The sequence below is a fragment of the Buteo buteo genome, chromosome 1 (genome assembly GCF_964188355.1).
Source record: "Buteo buteo chromosome 1, bButBut1.hap1.1, whole genome shotgun sequence".
NCBI lineage: Eukaryota > Metazoa > Chordata > Aves > Accipitriformes > Accipitridae > Buteo > Buteo buteo.
The window spans coordinates 51,167,470-51,186,647 of record NC_134171.1 but is presented as its reverse complement, the minus strand read 5'-3'; the positions used below and the strand labels follow the sequence as shown (position 1 = coordinate 51,186,647).

The 19,178-nt window shown below is 45.6% G+C and overlaps 1 protein-coding gene across 2 annotated transcripts in view; it reads left to right on the top strand.

Annotated features, from left to right (window-relative positions):
• The window catches only part of GPRIN3 (GPRIN family member 3), a 31,083-nt gene extending 12,109 nt beyond the window's left edge, over positions 1-18,974 (top strand). For both annotated transcript variants that reach the window (XM_075030565.1, XM_075030555.1), the window contains exon 2: positions 15,176-18,974. In XM_075030565.1, the coding sequence (XP_074886666.1) occupies positions 15,285-17,666 (2,382 nt within the window). In that variant the 5' untranslated portion in view covers positions 15,176-15,284 and the 3' untranslated portion in view covers positions 17,667-18,974. The remainder of the gene's footprint in view (positions 1-15,175) is intronic.
• The last annotated feature ends 204 nt before the right edge of the window (positions 18,975-19,178 follow it).

Sequence of the window (19,178 nt, the reverse complement as noted above, 5' to 3'; positions counted from 1 at the left end):
GACTGAGGCATGCTAACCTTGAAATTCAACAGCTGAGAAACTCGATCTAGTTGCTGCCCAGAGAAAAGAGCAGGGGGCTAACAAATTCCCATGCGTTGTGGCGTTTCCCTTAAAAAAAGTGTGTGGTAAAGCCCACGCACACTAGGGGAAAGGAACATGTTTTCTGTCCTCTTGGAAAAGTAAAAGAGTGAGAGTTTTGAAGTGGTGATAGGGGGGTTTCCAGCCCATCTGCAGTGCTAACCAAACATCTGTCTCTCTCAAACCACCTCCTGTGGCAGTCCACCTTTGAAAAATGTTTTTCTCCTGTTGACTTGGGGTAGAACAAACCCAACAGTTTTCCTGTGGCTGCCCACACCTGTGGTTTAGAGTTGTTAATAAATAGATGAGAGTGCAGAGCGAACAGAGCAGAGGTAGTGATGATCAAGCTATAGTAATTACCTGGACTGTACTGACCAGCAGCTGAGCAGGGATGGAGCGAAAGGTGCAGGCTCCTCACCTCAGTGACAGCCAAGCTTCTTGGAGAGGGGCCTGAGGTTTTCATAATATGGTTACACAAGAAATACCTGATTAATTGTTCTTAGTTTCCTAGCTCTATAGCCTGGACTTATTTGATCTTCTGACCCAATGTGCCTCTCTGTCCACATACTTCTTCCATTCGTTCTTGGTCTTCTCTGAGTCCCCTTGCTGAAGCACACAGGCTACGGATTTATAGGAAGGATCATTCAGAACAAATTGCCAGCCTCGCTCTCTGCAAAAGAAGCAGCTCACTTGTAGGAAGAAAAAAAAATAATCGAGTCACTTGCTCAGTACCTCATTGCCTGCTGCCCTGTTCGCACTGGGTGTCCTCTTCTCTGTTGTCAAATGTTCATATCCCATCCAATCCCATGCCCTGCCTAAGCTTTCTGAAGAGCAAGAGCATTAACAGAGCCTTTTCCGAAAGTGCTTACCTGCTTGTATGAACACTTACAGCTCTGCAGTGGTTGCAAGTATGTTTCTTGGGTGGATGGCCTTCCTAGTCAGTAACATCCTTTGCTTGTTCAGCTTTCAGGTGGTGCTTTGGGGGTTTAGTAGCTTTGGGGTTTTTTTCTTCACAAATGCTGGCAGCAGCATATTCGGTACACTTGTTTGGTTTTCTAGCTTGTGCTTTAACAGAGGTACCAGGCTGCTTTGCCTCTTTATAGATTCAGGACTTGCTGTATGGCAGTAATCCAGCAAGGGGAGACACCCCTTTGAATATTTTTTGGTAACGTTTCAGAGATGGATCTCTAAAGCCAGATTCCTACACTTGTGATTGCAAGGAGTTTTTAGTAGTAGATGATGAGGTGTAGGAGAAAGGTGTTCTGCAGTTAAATCACAGGCATTAGACACTGACTGTTGCATAGTTTTCTCTGTGATCTTCAGCTGTGTTAGCTTCTAAAGAAGAGGCAGAAAAAGTACCAGTTGCTACCTCTGCTCTGTACCTTGCCTGCTTAAGCTATGAATGTTTGGTATATCTATGCTCACATGTAGCATCCAGCAAAATGGCAGAATATGTTAGGGCCTTCTGGCATTTCTTGGATAAGAACAGGAACAAAAGAAATTGCATTTTCAAAAATATTGAGCAACTTTTGATTCCCACTGGCTTTACTGGTAATTCTGATTATTCAGCACTTTTGAGAATCAAACTTCTTTGATTTCAGCACCTAGCTTTAATCACCCAGATTAGGCTAGATGACTATCTTTATGTTAGCATATATCAAGTTTTATGTGCATATGTATGTCTGTCTGCAATCATGTATGTATGCATAGTTTGTGGTAATAAAAACTGTATCCATATATAGGATGTCAATAAATGTGGTAGGAAGCCTACTGTGCATCCACAGCTGTCAGATGGCAGGTTGAAGTATCTAGTGCTTATCTTCAAGAAGGTCCTGTGTGGAAAAAAAACCATCTTGTCTGGATTTTCATACTGGCTCTAAGGTTGCCATGTGTTTTCTTGCTTCTTCAAGTATGCCTTTGTGCATAAGACATCTATGTTCAATGTGAGTCCAGTAATTAAGCCCTAAGCTGTGAATGATCCTCTTTCACGCCCTGCCAGCTTCCACTCCAGCTGTCTCAGAAACAAGGACAAAGCTATCGCACAGCCCCGCTCGCCCACAGCTGTGCTCTAGCAAGGTACAGCCTGACCTCAGCTCACTTCTAAGCTTTGCAGGTTAAATATGCTGGCAGCTTGAGCAAGGGCAGCTAAAACTGCTCCAAAGAGGAGTAAAAAGGAACGCAGCTTGATGTGAGGAGCTGGGCATTAGGTGATAAACTCAGTAATTGCTTGGGGCTGCTCCATCTCCTTTTTTTTTTTTTTGAATGCTTGGCGGGGCATGTTTTGCTTTTGTACCGGGAAGCAGCTGCCTGTAGCTTGAGAAACTTGTAGTTTCACCATACGTGAAGGTGAGCTGGAGGGATAGCTGCCATGGTGAGCGCCAGTCACGCTGCCTGTGGGGCTGTCTGGTTTGGGCTTGGCCAGGTGGTCAAAGCAGCCAGCTTCAGTAAAGCTGAGACTTTGTTAAACCCAGATGTAATATATCTTGTTTCAGCTGTCATTTTAATTAATGCTAATTATAATCATTAACCAATTTGGCAATCACCCTGAGGAACAGTGATTCAAGTCAAAGTTAATGCCTTCTACCAGTGCCTCCATCACAGTGTGAGTTGCTTCAGTCACCTGATAAATGGAAATGTAAATATGCCTGGCTTAAATGCAGAAGAAATGAGAAGAGGTATGCGCAGTATTAGGCTCGGTGTAAACCTGGAACTCTAGCTCTGGAACATCTCAGCCCTTGACAGGAGTGGGGATGTCACATTAGCTGGTGTAAGCCATTGTGGCCTTGCAGAGGGTCTAGGGTATGGACCATACGTCTGGTATGGATAAGGCAGAGGTCCAGTGTATGGATACAGCTGTGCCATATCGCAACAGGCAAAGCTTTGGCTTATGATGATGCCAGTAATTGACTCCCAATATTATTATTAGCTTTGAAAGGGTTTACAAAATAGGACGTGTTGGATCTCAGTTTCCAGAATGTTTTATTGAACTAGTTTCCAGATTTTGCATTACTATCTCTTAAATATTTGCTGTCTTGAGGAAGTATTTCTGGTTTTAGTTCAGTTCTAACACCAAATAAGGATTTGTCTTATGAGCATTGTGATTTTTAAGAATTCAGAAGCAGAGAATGTAATTATTCTTAAGTCTGTGAAAATCCACATTTAAAACATATTATAAAAAGCTGCAGGCTGTTGGGTACCTTAGTCCCCCTTGTGGGGGCTCGAAGGATGGAAGCACATTGAATCTAAGGATAAAAATACATGTTTTGAACAAGCCATTGTTAGGAGACAATTCTAATAGAAGGGAGGATGGTTCCTGCGACTGTTAGCGTGAGAGATTTTTACACCCCTGGGCTGCCTGCAAGGGCAATTCTGAAAAGCTATTACCATCAGACACCTGTGGGATAGACTGCAAATAACAAGTTGTTTCTAAAATAAGCTGTCATACAGCACAGCTGTTGGTGTTTTTCTTTGCTGCAGGAAGGCAGAGGTGTTGAGAGAGTGACTTGGTGACTGAGTTGGCTTCTTCAGCCAGGGAAAGCACTGAAGTCTCTTTGTTCAAGCACATCCACGTGGTGGATGGAGATGACTTAAGAGCCTCTCTTTGTCCTGAGGAGCTCTCTGACTATATAGGGAATTTCAGGACTCAAAGTTAGTGAAGTAAGGTTTGGGGGTTGATTTTTACCAATGCTGAGTTGGTATAGGTGCCAATACCTCCTTTTTCTCAAGCCAAGAGCCAGAACAATAAGTTTCTTTCAGTTTTACCTGATCAGATCTGCCATGGTGGCAGTCGCTGTCATCTGGGAGGTCTCTCAGATGTGTCTTTCAACACCTTCTGTCAGCTCTGGGTGGAGACTGAAGAAGACAGTGTAGTTTATAGGTGTAATATTTTACCAACGTGTTCCTATCTAGCATTTGCCTTCATTATGTCAAGTGGCTGGAAGCCATCATATGACTGCAGTGCTGTGTACATGGTTAGGCTGTTCTGTTGTTTCTGGATATAAAGAACGATGGTGTGACTGATTAGCTGCAGTACGTGACAAGTGTTATTTTTCCTGGCTTTGCATGGTGCCGTTTAGGATGTGTCATCCTGTCCCTGCTTTGTTAGCACATCCTACTTTCCCCATGTCCCACGTGCAGTACCTCATCAGTTGAAAAAAAAAATAACAAATGAGGTGCTGGTCTCTGGTTTGGTCCAATTGCACCAGGGTCAATGTTCAACAAAATAAAGCATATAGCCTCAAGTAAAGAAAAAGAAGAGTCTGAGACTGAGATGACAGCTTTTCACGTAACAGTCGCACCGAAGTCATATCACGAGAAGTCATATCGTAAGCTCATGTGACTGAGGTGAGCAGGTTAGAGTCCTTAGCTGGATGTACGGGTTTGAGTCATTGCCCTCAAAAGAGCATATAGGGGGTTGGTAGAGATACCACTGAATTGCTCTGATTTTATCTCTGAACACAGAAGGCCTCCAACCTGCAGCCATTTGGTTTCCTGCAGAGCCTCAATACATCAGACAAAGTGGCCCAGCACACGACGCTTCCTCTCGTGGTTTTTTTGAGAAGGTGTTTAGCAGGAGGCAGTTTACTAAGGAGATTATTGTGTTCTTTTTACTGCTCTTATTGTCAATGACAGGCAGCAGCGAAGCAAAGTGAGAACATGAAGAAACAGGAAGCAACTGCTGAGGTGGTGGCAGGAAGAAGGCAAGATATTTTTAACCATTTTTTTTTATTTTAAAAAAAAGCCCCAGTGATATCTGTTTCAGCTGCAAGCCTCTTTATTCACATTAGTTGTGTTTCTGATAGCTAGGAGGCAACAGCAGACATGGTGAGATCATCATTATGCCTTTCTTAGGTTAATCACACGCTACAGCAAATTTCTGTTACAATAATGACTGGTTAGGCTCTGCATCCTTCTTCTCTAATTACATGCCACTTGGAGTAGTTCTTTTCCGTTAGGATAACGCCTGTAAACAGCAATGGGTATGTCCTTTGCCAGGTGCCTGTTATGTATAGATCTATTCCCTTCTCTAATACTGAGCCCAGCATCTTCATTAAAATAATATGATATATGAGGAGAACTTAATTTTTCAGCTGATGCGTGAGAGTTAAACATTATCATTGGGTTTTACCTTATGCAAAAGACATTCCACCTGCTATCAGCTCTTTCAAGGCAAAATTTCCTTACTTGCAAGGTCAGTTAAAAAAAAAAGTGCTGCCACAATACACTTTTCTGGGCACCACTAACATGGTTACTCAGCTGCAAATCAGGCCTAATTATCAAGGGTGCTACCACCACTACTGGGGCTGCTTCAGTCACGTGATGAGTGTTTGCATTTAGTGCACTGGGGAATGTTCTTAAGGAGAAGGTCATCACAAAATTCGGGAAATTTGCTTTTGAGGATCTGAAAGCATGTTAGAAGTAGATAACATCCTTTGTCCCAAAGAGCCACCCTTTCCAAGATGCACCTACTCAGCAGTAGTGTTTTCCTGACCACACAAAATGTGATTTTGGTTTTGATCCAGCTGCCACGAGGTGGATGTCCAAATAAACCTCACCATCCTGGTTTCTGCAAGTTGTCTGGGAGTCTTAGCAGAGAAAGCAAGAATTGCATGGGCACTAAGCCAGTGTTATGCTTTCACCGCTAAAGACGATCACTCTGCTTTATAATGAAGTCACGTTGGCATTGCTGTGTAGGAAAAAGGTATTTATTGTTGGCTATTGTTAAACTGCTCTCTTGAAAAACGGCTTTTGTTTGTCAGCCGTCAATGTTCAGATGCATTCAGTTGCATGAAATGCATTAATGAGGGGTTAGATTTCACAGTCCTTTTATCAGACAGATGATAGTGGGATAGATAAGGAATTAAATTCCCACTTGGTTGACAGGCAATTCTGTTGCTTTGAGCATCAAACATTAAAGTGGTGTTTGAAAGGTCCATATGACCCTCCATATGACCCACATCCCTCAAACACCACTTCTTGGTTTTACTCAATAAGATGAAGAAAAATAATGTGGCAGTGAGCTATGTGAAATAGTCACCTGCCTGATGCGGACAGCAGGTTGCTGGTTTCCTCTCACGTGCACGTGTCAGGAGCATGTGCACAGACATCCCTCCTGAAACAAGGCTTACCCTTGAAGTCAGGCTACATTTCCTTAAAAGTGACTTCCAGTGTTAGGTACTGAAATTAAAAAAAAAGTGTTGATAAATAATGAGGCTAAACATAATAACATGCAATCAAAAAAAAAAAAGAAAGAAAAAAAAAAAGGAGGAAAATATATATCCCTGCGGGTTTTATTCACATGTCACAGCCCCTCTAGGGTGGCCCAGGATATGAGGTGGGAATGTCGCTGCAGTTTATGCAGCTCTTACAGCTGGCTGCTGGTCGGTGTAGTTGTTGTTTGATTTGGCTGTTTCCATAAAGCCATTTATCCTTCCCTTTCACCTCAGAGGAGAAAGGCTGATGGGCTCTTGGCAGTGTTCAGCAGGGACTTTCGCATACTTACACGCCTGTCCAAAGCAAGCCTTTTTAGCGGGTGCTGTAACCCTGGGAGGAGGCGTGCAAAGAGAGCGCGTGTCTTCGCAGCCCCGTGCTGCTGCCCAAGACCCCTCTCTGCCAGCAGGGCGGATGCTCGGGAGCACAGCAGAGCATGACCTGAGTGGGAAAGCAGAGGCAGAGGAGGGGATGGTGTGGGGAGAAAGGTGTGGAGGTGGTGCATGTTCAGGCTGCCACCCAGCCGTCCTGCGGTTCCTTCCCATGTCACCCCCTCTGACTGTGCGTGGGGCTCTTTTGAGAGATTCTGGAGGCTGCAATTATGGGAGGATCTCAGCTTCCCACCGCTTTTAATCTGTGAGGTGAATTCTGAAGGCTTAAAAGTTCAAGGGCAACAGATGATGCCACAATTCTTAGTTTAAATCAGGATTTTCAATCTCCTTTCCAAACGTTGATTTCTGGCAATCTTGTTGAGACTATAGTTTCTACCACTTTTAAATAGTCTTTTTCCCTGCTTCAAAGCGTTGGAGTGCAAAGCAACCTCATTTTCCTTCTGGAAACCTGAAAGAGTTTTGCAAAATCGGGATGCGCCTGTAAATCCATAACCGTTTGGTCCTTACTCCCACAAAAACAAGCTGCTCTTGCAGCACTTCCACAGCACATGCCAGCCTGCTGCCTTTGGCTGTGGCCAGAGGACAGTGACCTCTTCAGCAGAGCCGGCCCAACTTTGGTGCTGGGGAACCTTTGAGTGCAAGTCACTGGTGTGACTGTGGTAGCTGTACACATCAGGGTACAGAAGAGGGTAATGTGATCTCTTCTGATACGATGACTTGCTGGCAGAGATTAAAAGCAAAATGCAACCAGGAGCAAAGTTTGCATGCATGCAGAAGATTTACATCGTGGCATTGCTAACAGCACATGGGCTCCCATTGAGGCTCCATGAACAGGTGCCGGAGCTGGACATGGTGGTTGCTGCTTGTCTTCTGGCTGGGGTGAGAAGGGCACTGCCCACGGGGAACATGCCGTCTCAAAGCAGAGCTGTGGTTGTACTTCCTTTTAGATGGACATCTTTCTAGTTGAAGTGTAACTAATTATTCTGCTGCCAGCAGGAAAGTAGAGCTGAATCAGGCTTGGTCACCACACAGTTTTTATTTATCTGTGGTTATGGGCCTGCCTATTAAAAGCCTGTTGCAGATATTCCCACACATCTGTTCCTGGGCGACTGCTGAGGCGCACATGTGTCTCTGGACCATTTTGAAGTGTTGAGGCGAGGTTCTGCTCAAGCTCACAAACCCAGACTCTCAGAGGAGCCTGTCAGCACCATCCTGCACTCAGGCAGCCGTGGGACTTGGACTTGTTCGCACCCTTCAGCTTGAAGTTGGAGCAGAGGTGTACCCCAAATCTGGTTCAGCCCTACCTGGGTGCATTCTTTTTGTGCCAGTCTAAAGCTGCTTAGGCCAGTACCGAATTTTCTGGCAATCCTGAGGTCATGCTAGGGGTGGAGTGACTGATGCTTGCTTCTAAACTGGGATAAATGCTGCACTACCAGAATTATATAGACGATCCCTTGTGCTCACTGCTAAGTACCTAAGAGTACTGAAGAGAGATCCAGTCTCTTCTGCAGCCTGCCAGGCACCACGCTTTCTGGACTCCCAAGAATTCAGCAAGAGTCTAGGGAGCACAGAGAGCGTAGATTTAAAGAGAACATGTGCAAGAGCTACCTGTAGAAACAAAATCCGGGGAAGCTATCTGCATGCTGCAGTGAGAAAATACTGTAAATATTAGATTTAAAAATTTATTTAAAATTAATCAGAATCGCTTTTGCATCTAGTTGAGTAGACTATATCATTTGCAGTAAGGTTACTGTGGCCTCTTGGAAGGGTGTACTTAAGGTTTGTCAAAAGCTCAGCAAAATGAAGGAAGATGCAAAGCAGTTTGCTTTGCTTTGGATTAGGCCCAGAGGCCACTGTGCCATTTGGTAGGACTAGCTTAACCCATATTCTCATCTGCAGGTTGTGGGCAGCAAGTTAAGCTGAGCTTTGTCCTTCTAAAGTGGAGCTCCCCTGCTCTGCACTTTGCAGAGCTAAAGTCTATACCTGGCATAGAGATGCAAGATGAGAGGAGTCAACAACCAGAAAAATATATTTCTTCAGCTTGTACAAAATATTGCTAGATAAATCTTCAGTAGCTGTCAGGCTGATTGGCAGCCATCTCTTTTTGGCAAAAAAATGGCAGTGCATCTTGCCCTTGATTTTTCACCCAATTTTCCTTGGTTTATTACCATTACAAAACAATGACAAGCAGAGGCTGACATTTTTCTTAAGTACTTACCCTCTGTTTTTCCTTTTGGACTCATTTCCCATTTTTCCCTCCACCTTTTCCATTTTTCAGCATCGTGTCTTGACACCTGTGCAAGCAGAGCTGCTAGGCGCTGTGGGTTGTGTCTCAGCATCCGAGAGGAAGAGCTGCGAGGTCCAGTGAGGAGCCAGGCTGCGCCCAGAGAACCCTGGCAGGAGCTGGGTTTTCCTCGGGGCAGTTCGTGCAGTCCCCTTGGTAGTTTCAGCTGATTTAGTATTGTGGTGTGCGTCACAGGTGGCTAAAAAGTGCTTCTAGTGCAGGTGCTGGGAATGGTTTTAGGAGGGGCTCTGGGGTTTTGTTTGGTGGTGTTTGCTTTAATACTAAAATGAGCGGCCTAGACTTCCAGTGAGCAGGCTTGTACAAATAAAAGTCCTTTTCTCATGGGGCATGCATGTGTGCGTTGCCACAGCATTTTGTATAGGCCAAATATGCAAAGGAGTTTCATAAATAGATGTGCATTCATTTCCAAAGGTGATTAAAGTGTCTCCTTCAATTTCTAAAATCCTTATACTCCTGATGGCCAGCAGCAGGAAAGGCGTACCAGAGGATCCATGTCTGGGTGTGTGCTAGGACTTCAGGCTGGCCAGACCCTTCAAGTAGATCTAACGTTTTTCTAAAGCAAACGTCCCTATCCCCAAAAATAACAAGAATAATTGAAAAGCTTTTCAAATAAACCCTGCACACCTGCAGTTAAAAAGTCACAAATGAGAAATGTAATTTTTAATATATTGAAAAATAAAAATAAACAGGTAAGATAACAAGTTCTTGTAGGCAGGCCTTTGCTCCTAGGCAGGGTTGCAGCCGGCACAGGGGCTCCTGAGCTGCATGAGACTGCCTGGTCCTCTCCAGTCCCCAGGATATTCCTCCTGTCACCCTTGGTGCCTGGCTGGATGCTCCCTGCAGGGGCTGCCCCATCCCGGATCCTTCTCAGCTTCCTCTCCAGCATTTGTTCCATGGCCCATCAAGCTGAGATGTCTTCCCTTCTCCTCCTAGAGGAGCATGACTGACCCAGCTAGCCATGTAAGGGGACAGAATGCACAAAGAAGACACGTACCATCTATCACATCTTACCCTCTTTCTGTCCTCAGGGCAGTTGTGAGAGAGCCAAACAAGGCTTTGGGTGTGAACTAGTGTGACCTTCCTATGGTCATACTGTTGAGCGGGCCCATGACAGCTAGCCCTGAACCCAGATGCTGCAACAAAAGTGCTCAGATACCATGATGATGGGCTCAGCTGATGAGCAGAGTTGAGGTAAGTTGTAGTTTAAGGCAGCAGAAAAGCATCAAGAAGCAACAGGAAAAGGTGAATAGCGAAAAAGGGCAGAAAACACCTTATTGCACTGAAAGGAGTCTAGCAATAGGCTGTTGTCCATCTGGCCTGAGTAAAGTCATATCGGTTCAATGGATAGTGAGGGACTAAAGAGGTATTTTGCAGTATCTGCTGAAGAGTTACAGCAGTTCTGCTAACTGAATCAGCAGAGGCCAGTAAAAAGCAAACCACCGCATGCAGTTGCTCGCTTTGCATAACATCTGCACGGAGGGTGCTGCAGCCCCATGGCATTGAACTTGTTGCTTCTGCCATCCACCTCCCCGTCTGTCTCTGGCCTGGGTTCCTGCAGTGTCTGCAGGTGCGGCCTGCAAAAACGCGTGCGGTCCCCAGGTGTAGAAGGGGAATTGGGACTTTGTGCACCTTGTCCTTGCAATGCCAACCCCATCTTTTATAGGAACTGCATGTATGCAGGGTATCTGGTTGCATCCCCTGTCACCTCTTGCTTCCCCGTGATTGTAGCATAAGAGTCTGTCTCCTGTCAGCATCCCAAAGCACACTGAAAGATGGAAGCTGTGTATCTTCTCTCTTACCTCTTCGGGCAATCTCTTTTGTATTTTAGTGAATATGTCCTTGGTTTGTGCTGTCTGTCATTTGTTGTGCCAGTCTTTGGTCCCACAGATAACTAGGAGAAAATAACCCATGAAGTAAAATTTTCACAAACAAACAGAATAACAAACACCCTTTGACACTAAGAAGAGGAAGTCACAGCATTTACAGGGAACAGCAACTTAAGGAGCTGGAAAAAAAAAAACCACTGGTGCAGAATTAGAAGGATGCAAGTGGATGTGTATGTTTAAAATTTAAAGAAATGTGTTTTGTTTTCTGTATATTCAGTGGTCTAATACGAGTTAGAGTGTGCCATTGTCTTTTCCTCAGGACAAGAAATAAGAAGGGAGGCTGAATTCCTGCTTCAGCAGATATTTATCTGTGTCCTTAACCCATGCGGTTGTATGATGATTTTTGTGATGATCTGAGAGATCATATGATGAGATTAGAACTTTTAAGAGCAAATATTCGGTTCTTCCATTTGTAGAGACAAGGGTGAAGAGAGGGCTCAAGGAATGGAAAGCTGATGAGAATCCAGAATTGGGGAGGGTGTGCTTGATTAGTTTGGGAGCTGCTTTTGAATTGGTTTTCATTATTTGTTTTTTAAATTCTTTTTAAAATTGAGGCTAGGTGGAGATGCTGGCAGTCTTATTTGTGCTTTTGCAGATTTTCAGATTTTTCAAGAGGGAATGGGAGGCAGAATCTTATGCTGGAATTTCCTGGAAATTTCTTGTTTTGTTTTATTAAACATGCAGACTTTCTGGTTTTGTTGACATTCTCATAAGCAGCAAGTGGGAAATTTGTAGTGTTGTCTTATTGGAGGATGGGTGTTACTGAAATAAATAGGAGTTTCTTTACATTGTCAGCATTGAGTTTCCTGGCAACTTCTTGAGGTTTGTTTGTTTGCATGGGCGGGTGTTAAAGCACATAAAGAAGACCTACTCAGTGACAAGAGTCCATGAAGGTCTACTGACCATGCAGGGACCCTCCCAGACCATATAAGCCAAACATAGACTTTGTCACAGTTAGAACCTTCTTGTTGCAAAGGTCTAGAAAAATTCTGTGTTGAGATGAGATTGACACAGTCAGGCAGGCTAATTTAGTCTGAAAGAATAAGGTGAAGGAGAACTGTGTTGGCATAGAAAAGCTGTTCTTATTACTAAAAATTGATTTTGACCTTTGTAGAGATACTAATTTCACCTCCTGATAAAAGAAAATTTTGGATGCTTGCTCCAGGTCAGGCATACAACACTTGAAAAATTCATCAGTGATCTTGATTTGTTTTGACATGTTTTTTGGCCTACTACTGAGTTTTGTATTTCTGTTTCTTCTAGGTATTTGCTTGCAGTTGGTGTTGCTTGTTGGTTTGAATCCTCACTGTCTTGGCAGTTGAATAGTGTTACCCACAGGTCCCAGCGTTGTTCTTCACTCCTATATAACAGGAATCCAATAATAAAAATGAGACAATAATCATAAATAAGACTGCAATAATAAAATGCCTTTCCAATTCTGTAATTAGTTGGGTTTGCTTGCTTTTCTGTTGCGTAAGACTTATGTTTCCTTCTGATTTTTATTAATTCTTAAGAAAGAGCATTGTCAAAAATTGCCGCATTTATTTAGACTACTACAGTGCCTTTGGTTCCTGTCATTAGGACAGCTTAGGGAAGAGTCTAACAAGAAAATAGCTCCCATGAGTTTGATGACGCAGTCTTTGTAAAAACCTTATTCTCATAAACTAACTTATTTTCACAGTTATCCCAGGCAGTAGAATGACCCAGCCCCCCAACCCATGTTCAAGGGTCAAGAGAAATGTCTGGGTTATGCTGTGTTGTCCCACATCAGAGAATAGGTGCACATGGGGTTTTTGGGGCAGAATTTCCTCTGTCAACATTATACATTGAGAGCTTGGTAGCAGAATCACTTTTAATTAGCACATGTGGCAGTCATTTAGATGTGTGTTTCTAGTGATGCTGGTGAAGAGCCACTAAACAGATGGGAAGAATTCATGTGGGTGTTTAGATCAGAACAATTAGTTGAAAAATTAGGAATCATTCTTCTGTTGAGTGAGTATGAGTTAAAGACAGTGCTCCGGCATGCAGATTGCCTTTCCCAGGTTTTGTATAGCAAAGAGCCAAACAGATTTTCTCTGCTGTCTTTATTTCTTCTGAAGCTGTTTGCCAAGTAGTATGTCTCATCCTAAAAATGGAGGTTGGTTTTGTTCCATTATTTGTTTGGTTGTTCTTAAATAAACTCTGGATCTAAAAAAAAAAAAGAAATGTGACCTGCCCAGTTGTATATACTGGTTTGGTTTGCATCGATATTTGAAAAAGGAAAGACAAGAGTAACAGGATTTAGACAGATGCCCAAAGCCATCTGCTCCTCTCCTCGTGGTCATTAGACATTCATAATACTACAGCGTGAACATGGAACGGCCCTCCTTTCCTTCAGGACTACGTTGGCTGGCTTTAAAGTGAGCAGTAAATGAAGTGAAGACATCTTGTAGGCAGACACAAACTTCCACCAGTTTTCAGTCTGATTTACATCAACTCAGTACTTCTCAAAAAGCTTAGCAATCATTAGCTTTGCTAGAAAGCCATTTTGGAGTGATGCAGGGTTGCTATCACAGATTGCAGCTAAGAAACTTAGGATCCTTGAGGGGCAGGATTACAGTTTCCCAGGGCTGGCTTAATGCAGCAGACTGTATATGTGTGGTTGGACAGAGCCCAAAGAGATAGTATAAAAATAATAAATTATTATTATCTGGAAGACATAAAGCTTAATAAATAAGTAATAAGTCACAGCATTTTCCTTTTCTTGGAAGAATAGAGTGGCTGTATTTGTTTTAATTTTCCTTTCATTGAGCACTAGTCTCTTGTTGCTCTAAGTACCCTAATGTGCTGAAATTTAGGATTAATTTTACAGAAACTAAGGAAGCTATACTGCTGCCCTCCAGGCTGAGAGAGAGAAGGAGAGTAGGGATGTTTTCTGGAAGGGGCTTCTGTGGACTTTGCTAGTGGGTAGGGAGGGCCTGGAAAAGCTGCACAGCTCCTTCCAGCAGCGTCTCCCAAGTGATGTAGTAAAGGAGACCCCACTGTGTACCTGCAGAGACATGGGCACACAGAGGTACAGTAATTTTCCCAGCGTCAGCTCTCTGGTTAACACAAAAACTAAATGTTCAGGGTGTCTCCCAAGTCCCATACCCATGCTTTGCTGGCAGCATAAGCTGGGGAAGATCTTTTAAACAGGCATAGGTAGCCTGCAATTTAAAAGAAGACTGGGGTGGGATTTTATCACTGGCCACCACCACTCTGCTGACACTGACAGGGATCCAGGCCTTGACCTCTAGCAGGTTGCAAGCTGGGCAGTGCAAAGTCCTTCTGAAAGTCCAGCTACCAAGCACATTTGGAGATCACCTCCTGTTTGAAGCAATGGTTTCTCTGCAGTCCTGGCCAGATTTCAGCCTGGATAACTCTGCTCCACCTGTTTAAAATTCTTCCCCACTGCTTCACTGGGCATGGGCCCCTCCTGTTCTGCAGTGCTGCAACATTCCCCTTCCAGTTTTATACCACCTGCTCATAAATTGGTTTCTAGATCCTCTGTGCCCTCGGTTATTAATCAAGCTGGATTCCTTGTAATTATTTCAAAGGATCTAAATGTGAAAACAGTAAGTATGTGCACAGCCTCAGTGCTGTACGGTGCGGTAGCTTCTCTTGGTGTTTATCTGCACCACCCAGCAGGTCGTCGTCCCTCCGTATTCCTTTTACCAGTGAGGTTTGGGTTCATCCACATTAGTCTGAACTGACCTGTTGCCCCCTGTGAGCACGACCTTTTTGGTAGTGGAATTAGAGAAGGGTTCTCCGTGAGAAGGAGGGGGAACTGGTGCTCAGCGAAGGTGTGGGATCCACTCAGGTCACAGGGTGGGAATCAGATCTGCTCTTCACATAGGCACAACAAACAAGGTAGCACCTTTCCTTCCACGGGTGGCTTGCTAGAGGATTTTATCACAGTGAGTTTATTTTGTGACCTCAAACTTCCACACAAAGTCTGTGCCCCTTCCCATTCATCCCTGCTTTCACTTCATATTTCTTTTTTTTTTTTTCCCTCCCTCTTGGCATATCATTATGTTTTCATTAATGTATCAACAACAGGGCAACTGTTGTTGCTTTGTCCCTAGTATTGTCTTCTCCATCCAGACCTTGGAATTGGGAGATCCTTGAAATCCATGTCTCTTATGTGACTTTTAGGCAGAATCAGGTGCTTCACTTTCCCCTTTGCCCGCAAGTATTTCTCTCCAAGCTGTAAAATCAATCTGTTCTAGGTACTTTTTTCTTCTTAAATCTGACTGCTGCTAACACTGTGTTTCTTTCATTAACAGATTAGCTTTAAAGGAAGCTTGTCACCGACGGCCTGCCCTGTTGTATCCACTGCGTGGCGAGAAAACTCCGAGGAGAAGCTGAGGGCAAGCTGCATCTCGGAGACGGTCCATGGGGACTGTACCAGATCCTCTGAGATCTGCCAAGCTCTCCCTGGTCGCAGCTTCTGCAGAGGAGGACCACCTGGGAGACCTGCAGTCTGCTAACCGCCAGCCCCAACTACCCAGCGGTGAAAGGGCCAGCAATGGCTTCCCGTGCACGCCGTCCGGCTCTGCTGGAGTTCGCTTGTTCGACCTGAAACGCACGCTGGCTGCCAGCACACAGAGCTGTGAGCAGTGCCGCAAGGACGATGCTAGCCAGCAGGAAGCCTTTCCTCCCGGGCTCACCAGCAAAGCTGCAGATGGGCATCCTGCAGGCATAGACCCTGCTGGTTGCTCCCGGCCAGCGGGCAGCCGGGGACCAGCAGCGCCAGCCCCTGCTGCAGCCGGAGCCCCCTTGGCAGGAGGGGGGCCAGAGATGATGCCAGCCCCCCAGAGCTCCCGGCAGTTTGTGCAAGGCAACCAGGTGAAAAGGAGCTCCCTGACGCAAATGGATGACTCTGCCTTGAAACCTCAGGGGAGTGATGATCAGCCGGCACTTGAGGTGTTAAATTATTCTTCCTCGGGCAACCCTATCAGGGGTAATGAGTCCTGTCGTACTTCTCAGGCAAACCTTCTGCAAAGAGGGGAAAAAGACAGGGGAGCAGAAAAAAATGGTTCTGCTGCATGTCAGTCAGCCTCGCCAGCAAGGCTCACTGAAGCTGACCTGGGGAGAGACCCACAGACCTGTTTGGAGGTGAAAAGTGGGGCTGCAGACACCGCGCAGTTGCATCCCACAGGCAAAACTGAAGCGGTGCAGAGCAGCGAGGCACCGGCCCAGTCTAGTCACGAGAGTCTGCATCCCATACGCAACATGGACGCCGAGCCGGGGAGTCCAGGCCCCACCCAGGTCTCCAAATTCAGAGAAACGGGTACAATGACGGTTCAGCCGGAGAGCAGCTCTTTAACTCAGGAAGCAGTAAGCAGGACATGGCAAGATGCTGAGGTTCAGGCAGTGGCTACCGTGGAGAGCAAATCAGCCTCCACCAGTCCCAGCATCCTTGCTGCCTTCTTAAAAGGAAATCCTCCTCCAGAGGAGAAGGAAGAACTGCACATAATTTACCAGGGAGGTATGGGGCTGAGCCAGCCTGCGCTTACTGACAGTTTATCCTCACAACAAATGTCCCCATGTTCTCCTGGTGTCACGGCAAAATCAACTGTTGTTATGGCTGCGACTGCTTCAGCCCAAACCCAGTCTGTCAAACTGCCTGGGGTCCCATCTGACGTGGTGTCTCCAGCAGCAGCAGATAATGCAAAACCTGTTCTCCCCTCCTCCCCTGCAGCCATTACCTCCCAAGGGACATCTGTGGGTAATGCTGAAATGATCGGTGCAGCCCGTGATGACAAGGATGCTGCTCAGCTGCCGATGGATGCTCCAGTCCCACCAAAGCCCATCCCTGCTGAGCAACTTGCAGTTGACTCCAGTAATCAAACTCCAGCACGGTCTGGGTCTGGCACTGGCGAACCAAGCACCACTTCTGCCACCGCAGTCCCAGGAACCAAGAGCAACGTGCAAGATGTTGTCCATGATGCAAGAAGCAGCCGGTTACCCTTACTCTGTAGCACAGTCAGCAAAGTCAAGCAGAAGGAGGTCCCGGGCAGCTCTGAGCAAAAGCCTGTGCAAAGTAAGGATGCGAGTCAAGGGGAGGCCATTCCTAATCAGTCTGTGGTAAAACCAAAGGAAGAAAACTCAGTGGTGCTTGATCCTAAAGGAGGGATGAATGTTAGCAGCCAACATGCCACTGTCCACATACAGGCCCGCTCAAAGGATGAAAAGGAGGAGAGCAGTGGCCAGGGAGACACTGGCCAGGCTCAGGCAGCTGGTGGCCAGAGCCTGCAGGCAGGACTGACACCCGAGTTGAGTGCCAGTTCTACACATCTCGACCCCCCCTTGGAGGCACCAGCAGCTCCCTGGCAGCAAGGCCTCCAGGCCAAGGAGTCCAGACATGAGCTTCACACAGCAGCTCTTCCCGCTTCAGCTCAGGCCTTGCCAAACCTGGGGGAAAACAAAAAGCAGCCCACTCCAGCCATGGAGGCGAAAGTGCAGGTGAAGCAGTCCAAACACGTCAGGGATGTTGTTTGGGACGAGCAGGGCATGACGTGGGAGGTTTACGGTGCTTCCCTCGATCCAGAATCCCTGGGAATTGCCATCCAGAACCACTTACAGAGACAAATACGGGAACACGAGAAACTGATCCGGGCCCAGAACAGTCAGACCCGGAAATCCATTTCCTCGGATACATCCTCAAATAAAAAACTGAAAGGGAGGCAGCACAACATGTTCCAGTCCATGCTGCAGAATTTTAGGCGTCCTAATTGCTGCGTCCGACCTGCTCCCTCTTCTGTGTTAGACTGACATGGTTTGCAGGGTGCGTAGATGTCTGCGGTGGTAGAGAGAATCCCTCCCCCCAAGTCTTGAGTCCTGCTGTTCAGTTGTGTTATTGGGGTTGTGATGCAGCAACAGTGGAAAATTATTCCCCTTTGTTTTCTGAGTAGCCACGCGCTCCATCACGCTGTTGTTATTGCCACAGCTGGTATATTTCCACATTATGCCCCCATCCTGACTACTGTCAGATGAAAAGCTAGGCACTTAGCAAAAGCACAAATTTAAATTGCCACATTGCTGTGGGGAGAGCAGCACCTTCTGATAAAGCAAGAAGCAGAGAGATTGTGAGAATTATTGTGGGAAATTATTTGTGCGCATCACGAGGTCTTACACAAAGGGGTGGGCTGGGGAAGCTGGGTGGGGTGAAACTAAGGTTCCACAGCTGTAAAGACCTAACACAAGACAACTTTCCTGGTGTGTAAGTTACCCACGCTGAGGCAAGTCCATGAAAAGGCTACAGACATTGATCACTGAGCAGTCTCACTTCTGTTGATACTGTGGGGCACTGTTCTCGTGTGAGCCCCAGAGAGCCAGGTCTTCCCCTCCCATTGAAATGGAGAACCAGGCAAAGAGTGAGGATCAAGGCTGAAGGATTATCTTTTGGAAGAATGGGATTTTGATGGCTAGAAGGGGAGGTGAGAGAGGGATATATTCTGCAGGCTTTTTCTCCCCTGCATCAGTCATGCTTAAGGTATAAGCATGCAATGCACACAGGGCAGACGAGGCATGAGAGAGCACGTCAGTAGATGTACCTGCATCTGAAGGGACAATGCCCTCACTCGTGCTGTGGCACTCCAGCCAGGTCTTTCAAAAGCAGCGAGCCATTCTGGCTCCGCAGCCAGCGTGGGCAGCCCCTGCTCCCAGCCTCCTGCAGCACTGAGCACCTCTCCTATAAATGAGTCTTTAAAGTGATATGGATCTTTCTTCTCTCTCCAGAGATGCACAGTAATGTTTTCCCGCAGGTGCAGGCTATCCTGTGCGTCTGGGTCCACGAGCCTACATGTCTAGTGTGTCACACTGGTTATTTTCCTTTTAGGTTCTTAGCCAAATCTAGGGGTTTTTTGCAGTATTTTGGTGCTTTTCTTGCTGCCTTTCATAAACCAAGTAGCATTGATTTAGCCTGTGCGTATTTTGTTTTACCTAATGCTCTCTATATTATAAACCATTATATTGTTAACTTGAAACATTTACTTTACAAAAGTACTGAAAGCTTGAGACAATCTTTGCTGTATTTCTAATGTTAGAAAAGTTGTAGAAACTAATAAAAGGTAGCTTAGTGACTGTTTCTCCAGAAGTGTGATATACAATAATGTCTCAGATGTACATTGGTCACATTTCTCACCTTAATAATATTTTTCAGCCTGGGAAATATGTTTCCCACTAGCTTTTTATTCTGTCCACTAGAGCTCATGATGGGAGGCTGGGGAACTCCTGCAGTTTGTAGAAAATTTAGTTTTCAATCCTGCAAAGCACTGAGGATTC